Source organism: Egretta garzetta, unplaced genomic scaffold (assembly GCF_000687185.1).
Source record: "Egretta garzetta isolate BGI_Z169 unplaced genomic scaffold, ASM68718v1 scaffold754, whole genome shotgun sequence".
Taxonomy (NCBI): Eukaryota; Metazoa; Chordata; class Aves; order Pelecaniformes; family Ardeidae; genus Egretta; species Egretta garzetta.
The window spans coordinates 254,593-261,670 of NW_009259587.1; the positions used below are offsets into that span (position 1 = coordinate 254,593).

Here is a 7,078-nt window from a genome sequence, read left to right on the forward strand (position 1 = left end):
TATGCCAACTTTCCTTTTTATTTTTTGAGAATACTGAGCACTTAAGTAAGTGCATCAGTCTGGCTGCACTGCCTCTCAGCTTCTCAAACACGAGTGCCTATTTCTTTGCCCATGTGCAAGTGATTTCCAGCCACGTGGGGCAAAACATTCCCTTGCACCATCGACACCGTCAGGAAGAAACTACCATCAGCAACAGGTTGTGAGAACTGCGGCTGGTGTGGTAAGAGTTTGCTGTCAACTGCTGCCGAGGCTGCTGGGTTTGGATAGAGCTGGGGAGCATAGGGTTATTTTTAATTGCTTCAAAGAATTAAAGACAGACTGCATTCAAGATCTTCTCACCAGCTCCAAGTGTGCCAACTGAAGAAAGCCCAGGGGGAAACAAGGCATGTGTTGATTGTCAAACTATTCTAGTAATAGAGATTAAGCACTACTTTGAACATTATATTGAAAGTGAATGGGTGTGATACCAGCCAAGGTGTGATGTTGTTAGCAGGCACATTCTCATACCATCCCAGTAAACAAGTTACATACCTGTTATCCATTGGCAGCCACTTCCAGCCCAAAGGCAGAGCTCAGAATTAGTCCCATCAGCTTCGGGTCGATTCAGTACTATGTCACCACGAAGTACTGCAGGATCCCTGCACTCCTCCTCAATCCTGGGCCCGTCTCATGGAAATTCATGGGGGAGTTGTGGACAGAAGTTCTCCCTTTCTGGGACACATCCACAGCGGGAAACGACGGCAGAGGGTTCTTACAGATTTGCAAGAAAGCCACAGACTTGGCCACACAAAGATGCTGTAGGTTGTGGCAGCTGCATACGCACAAAGCTTGGTAAACTACTACAAATGTGTTTTCTGCCTGGCCCCTTGCAGTGCTTCAGCTATTTAGTCTAAAAATGCCTGCCTTCTTTTTAAGCCAGGGTACTTAGATGACCTTTCTCTGTTCAAACGATTCCAGTTCATTTTGACATGTTATGCATGAAATTGACTCCTTCGCATTAAGGATGCAAAAGCCTGATGGTGGTGCAAGATTCATCTAAGTGAATGACCTGATCTAAACCCAACAGAACTACTCCTGCCTGTTCTAGGAAGCTTTCCACGGGTGCACGGCTGCACATCAGTATCCCCAGCACGGTATAGGAACCTTGTATTTCTGAATAAAATAAAGGATAAGAATTATGGAAGTCTGTAGAGTGAATCGTCCTCGCTGCATGGAGAGAGAGTATGTGAAATAATTTATGTCATTTTAAAACACCATTTCCCTCATTTCCTAAATACAAGTCCGCTCACCCCTTTGGTATGTGTACGAGCTGTGTTTCTATTTACCACTGCCCAATTCTCTCAGAACTTCTGCTCACCCTAATTGCTTATTGATGGGCAGACCAAATATGCTTCTTTAACCAGTTTTTTGAATCCTGGGCTCTGCACTGAAACCATTGACTGCATCCAGCAAGGGCACCACTCAGCAGAAACTGCAATTATTCAGCAGTTCTGCTGAATAAAAATGGAGCAAACAGGCAAAACTATTCAAAAATGTTGTTTATGCTAGGCTAAACTGCTCAGCTACCCAAGGTTACCCATATTGGAAATACACAGAATTGGCCTTTTGTGGCAGCTGCAGTTCATCTCCTGCACAGTGGCGGAGGGGAAAAGAACAAAGTACATCACCACTAGGAATATTTTAGCAGGACTAGGATGAAATTTAATTGCCTCATTTGAAAAGATCAGTTTATCAAATCCACGGTCTTACTCCCAGTTAAAACCCCGTCAGCACGCCTCTGGCTCTTTAAAATAGCAAGACAGCAGCTTTTTTTCCACGTGTTTAGGCAGGCAAAAGCCGTTTCTACTTTGCCTGGGATAAAACCTGTATGAGGTGTGCTATTCACTTGCCACTTCTTCCAATTGCACCCGTGAATGCTCGTGGCTCTTGAAGTAGGAGTTTATGGCAGCGTGTTTCTAGGGCCATGAGGTTGACAGGTTCTTTCTTTACCTCTACTTCACTATAAATAGGAGCATATGCAGCCCCAGATGTAACAGTTCTCTGAGTAAGGATCTCCTTCACCTAGTTCCCATGAGGTAAAAGTGAAGATTTAATCAGTCTTTACACTTTTATATTTTTTAAATTATTTAACTTTTATTACTGTTGCACCATTTATACAATTACATATAATTTCAATGCATCCATTGTACATTTTGTTTTTTCTTTTGTTTTCCAATGAGTGTGTGTTGGTGTCTGTGACACAGAATGGAAGAGAAACTGGAACTGCAATGAACGCAGACTTTTTCATTTCCACTGACCAATAAACAGAACTACAGGTGCACCCAACCACGGACATGCATTAACTCGTCATGAGAAATCTAGGTAGGCTAAGTAGGATGAGAATGCTTTTTACTCCCAAAAAATATTTGGAGAGGAAGAATTGGAGGATTGGCATTGAGAAATATGTGGACAGCTAAGTGGGTTTTGTCTGAAAGTTGGCATTCATCCACTGCATAAAAAAAATATCAAAATAAGAAAGGCTGTAAATAAAAAAACCACAGAAAATACTGCTTTCATAAAGATCTGATTGCCTTGGCACAAACCCAGTGGGCAGAATCAAACGCATCACTCCCAAACCCCATTACAGAACAAAAAGAAGATTTTGATACATTGGTGGAGTGCATTTACAGCAGTTCAGATACAAAAGATGTGCTGTACTTTCAGACATCCATTTATTTTACTTTTTTTTTTTTTAAATCCAGGACTTGTGTCAAGTTGGCAGAAAGTATATTAGATATTTCCCCACAAAAATACTATTTGGATTCTCCCCCCTCCCTCCCTCCCAAGTTGATGGGACATCCTTTTCATTTTTTCTTTTTTTTTTTTTTTCTCCTTTTCTTTCTGGGCAATACATATTTGTTATTTCAGATCTGAAACGAGTTAGTATAGCTGAAAAAATAAAAAAAAGACACAGGTTGTTTTAAGTGGTTGTTTCAACAGGCTGTCCAATTTAATCTTGCACTGCTATGGTTTGATCCGAATTAGTCGCTGGAACTTCAGAAGGTTTCGCTTCCTCTGGTGGGGCTGCAGGGTCCGAGGCCTTAGCAGTGGAACTAGGTGCCGCTGTTGCTGCCGCGGGCTCCTTGGAAGAAGGCGCAGCCTCGCTGCTGCTAGGTTTTGAGTCTGAAGCTGGGGCCACTTCGCTTTTAGTTTCTTGGGCTGCAGGCGTTGCGGGAGCCTCAGTCTTTTTGGCTTCCCCTTCCTCTTTGCTCTTGTCATCTGCTTTACTGGGAGCTGTGGCTTCTGAAGGCTGGGAAGCTTTTGCATCGTTGCTAGGCTCAGAAGTTTTGGCTGCTTCGCTACCGGCAGCGGGAGCAGAGGCTGCAGTCGGCTCCTCTTGCTTGGGTGCCTGTTCATTGTTCTTCTGTGGCTCTACTTTCGCATCGACAACCGCCTCCGACTTCTCTGGTTCTGGTTTCTGGGTTTCTTCCTGGGTCACTGTTTTCTCCTTCTCCCCTTCTTTTTCTTCCGTCTTATTGGCAGCGACCTGAGTATCCTTTTCGCCCTTTTCCTCCTTGTTGTTCTCCTTCACTTCTGTGGTCTCTGTGGTTTGCTGGGCATCCTCAGCCTCCTTTGGAGTCTCCTCTTCCTCAGTTGCTGCTCCTTCAGCCTTCTTGTCTTTGTCTTTAGCTTTTTCATCATTGACACTGTACCCCTTCTTCTTCTTGCTCAGTTTGCCTCCCATGTCGGAGCTCTGTAACAGAAAAGAGAAGGAAGTGGTTACCCAAAGCCCAGCATTTATCACTGAGAGAATCAAAATCAGATCAACTGAGGTGCAAGAGAAAAATTGATGCTGGCTCCGAAAGGAAGACTACAATAGGCTTGGTCAGACTTTATCAGCTGAATGCATTGACACCACTGAGCACCACTGCCACTGAGCTTACGTCCCACTCAGCCCTGCAGCATTTCAGTCAGCAAACCCCCTTCTGCCACATCCCCTTCTCAACAGTCCTTCTCTGAACCCCTCTAACCCTGGTTACTCTTCAGAGGTGAGGGAGTGGAGGGAGTAACAAGGTGATGGAGGACTAACATAAACCATGAACCTGAGAAAGGGATATAAAGGGTGGATGTAGAAAAGAGCCCATTTATATTCAGGTTGGGCGCAAACTGAATTTGACTGTCAATCTTGGCATTTGCCCTCAGTTAACACAAAGTCCACTATCGCTCTAGCAAAGGCTATGAACGAGCTTTGCATTAAGGTTTGGAAAGATCAAAGTGAGCCTAGAGTCAGTGAGAAGGCCGATGTTCTTCCGAAGACAGAAGACTGCAGCTACGCACTCCACTCTCCCCGCTTGTTACCTGCGCAGCCAGCTCCCACTGGATACACAGCCTGGGTGCAGGGCTGATGGTACCCGGAGGCGGGGAGCGCGCGCCTCCCTCACCCAGAGGGGTGCGGGCACCCCATTACAGCAGCCCCAGAGGTCGGAGCAGCTCCCAAGTGGAGACGTCCCCATGCACGGAGACCCCACCCAGCCCCTTCCCACCCTGTGGCTCCCACAGGGATCGCCAACCACGAGCCCCCCATTCCCGCACACGACAGCACCCCACAGGCCCCCGCCGCAGGATGGGAAACACAGAGCCTGAAACACAGCGAGCCTGTGACCACTGGGGAAGACAACAGAAGCAAATATGGGCACTTCCGAATGCAGGGCTTACGGGTAGTACGTGACATGACACAATAAAAATCGGGGCAGGGGGTGGTAAGAGGGGTGCATGCTTTGTAGCCTCTGCTCACGGTTTGCAAGCATGACAAGTGATCAGGTACACAGTTCAGTTGTTTAAAAGAAGTTGAGCGTGTACATAACCGTACCAGTATTTATATACCCTTCGTGTGGGAGTCTCAACTAAGAATACACAAAATTTTCCACACTGCTTCAAAGCACTCTTTGTCTATTGAAACAGGAGGAGACACAGATATATCGTGTCATTAATGAACATGAAAATCTCTACGATTGCCTAAAAAATACACTTCTGGTATTAAATATATCATTCAGACTCAATGAAAGGTTAAGAAAAAAAAATTCCTAGTTTTGTACCATTTGAAAATAGTGGAGAAGGTGAATTTTTCAAAATACTGTCAAACAAATGTTTAATTTCCAAGTTTCTCCAAGGGAGCTAAATCATTCTAATTTTCTCTTTTGCAAAGGTAGGTAGCCTCATAGGCCCTACATTTTTCACACACTTGCCAAAACTGTAGATAAAAACCAGTAAAAATTCATAGGAGTGCTTATAGGAAGCTAAATGGTAAATAATTTTACTACCACTAAGAACTAGCTGTCTTTCAGTAGATTTTTTGCGACCACAGCCACAAGGCATGGGCACAGCCGAACAGCAAATTTTCCCTGTCCTGGGCAAAAATGAGATATTATGGTCAGCAGAGACCTTCCTGATTTCAGCACTCAAGAAGAATAACAATTTGCAAATACTGGTGAAGGGTTAGCACGCAGCTCTGCACAACGGTACCTAATGTTATTAAAACACTACTTTGTTGTCTGAAATATTATGCGCAACAGCAATAAAAGGATTAACTTCCACAGAGCCACAGTTGAGCAATCTAATCGCTACCTTCATGGCAGAGATACCAGCTTTTTAGGTATTTTTAGGGCAGTCTATGGACATTAGTTTGTTATCTGACAAATTTACAGGCTTCTTGATACTCCATAAATATTGCTTCAGCTTATTGTTTATGTACAGTTACAACCAAAAACTTCGAAGGGCTTTTGCAAGTCAGCAGGATCAGAGATTTATACTGAAGTCATGTGTGTCTCCCAATTTGCAATCCCTAATTAAGCCTGTGTTTGTTTCCCAGCAAAGCCCAGCTACTGTGAGCTTAATTTCATTTGCTGCATCTTCCATATTTTTCCAGATTTTGCTATTAGTAACTATTAGTTACTACTGTTAAAATGGTAGTAACTCACCACAATTTATATTTCCTTCTACCTCAAATACAGCTAGCTACAGAATGTGTATGCCAAAGGACCTTTAATAAGCAGAGGAGCATGCATACAAGAAATGTGCTCCCAAACTATGACAAGAAACACGCTCTGTCTTTGCTCGGAGGTATACTGCGAAATTGCTGTGCCTCAATTTGCATCCCAGCCAGCTGGCTCAAGATACTGGAGCGGAAGATGGGGAAGAGGTTCAGAGACTATCATTATGCTCTATTAGTAAATATTTACAGATACAAGTGGACTGCCACCTTCCAGCAGTTTCAACTACTTCAGGACAGAATAGAATCAATCCTTGTGACACTGAATCTTACATCTCCCTATTTAAAAGCCACCTAGATCATCGTTGTTGTAGCTATGCCAGGCTACCATGCAAAAGCACAGCAATCATGAGGGTTATCGCCCAGGCCTGCAGGTAGCAATGCTATGATGTTCCTTTCCCCCCCCCCCCCCCCGTATTTGAATTACAAATACTCCTCCTCCTCTCCCCAGCCTCCTGATAACATATCTGAGCTCCCCTGTCACGTTCTCCAGAAACAGCCCCCACGTGCTCCACTGCCCCAGAGAGATGCTGGTCCTAGTCCCTGTCCCACCTTAACTGTGCCTGAAGCAACAGCTCTGAACCATCCACTGCAAAGAGCCTCAGGGTGCAGCAGACACAAAGCAGACCTTAAGAAGCATTTTAAAATTACAGCCAGCTATACCTGGAAGGTAGGGTGTAGATCAAGCCACTTAACCATCCCTGTGACTGTACTGGATATTCTTGCAGGGATAAACCCACCTGGTGCCACATGACAGTGAATCTCAGTGAAATGTCTCACAAGTGAAGCAGACAGCAAAGTGCATTATGGATTCATACCGTGTTAAATCCACTCTGTATTACTACCTACATATTAACACTTGCAAGAGTACAGACCTTTTTGCTCCCTCCCCCGCCCAGCAAAGGACTAAAGTCTAACAAAAAGTAGATACCTTGCCTGTCCCAGTGAGTCTGATGGCCCTGGCTCCATTGCTCAGCCTCTCCCTAACCCCCATGGCCATTGCATCCACCTTATGAATGACAGACCCAGGAAAAAAATTTGCCTACAACT

The 7,078-nt window shown here is 44.6% G+C and overlaps 1 protein-coding gene across 1 annotated transcript; it reads right to left on the reverse strand.

The window, feature by feature from the left end:
• Positions 1 to 2,841: 2,841 nt before the first annotated feature.
• Positions 2,842 to 3,729, reverse strand: BASP1 (brain abundant membrane attached signal protein 1). The gene has a single exon (XM_009637877.2). It carries the CDS (start codon positions 3,722 to 3,724, stop codon positions 2,990 to 2,992), a length of 735 nt encoding a protein of 244 aa, XP_009636172.1. The 5' UTR covers positions 3,725 to 3,729; the 3' UTR covers positions 2,842 to 2,989.
• Between the last annotated feature and the right edge of the window lie 3,349 nt (positions 3,730 to 7,078).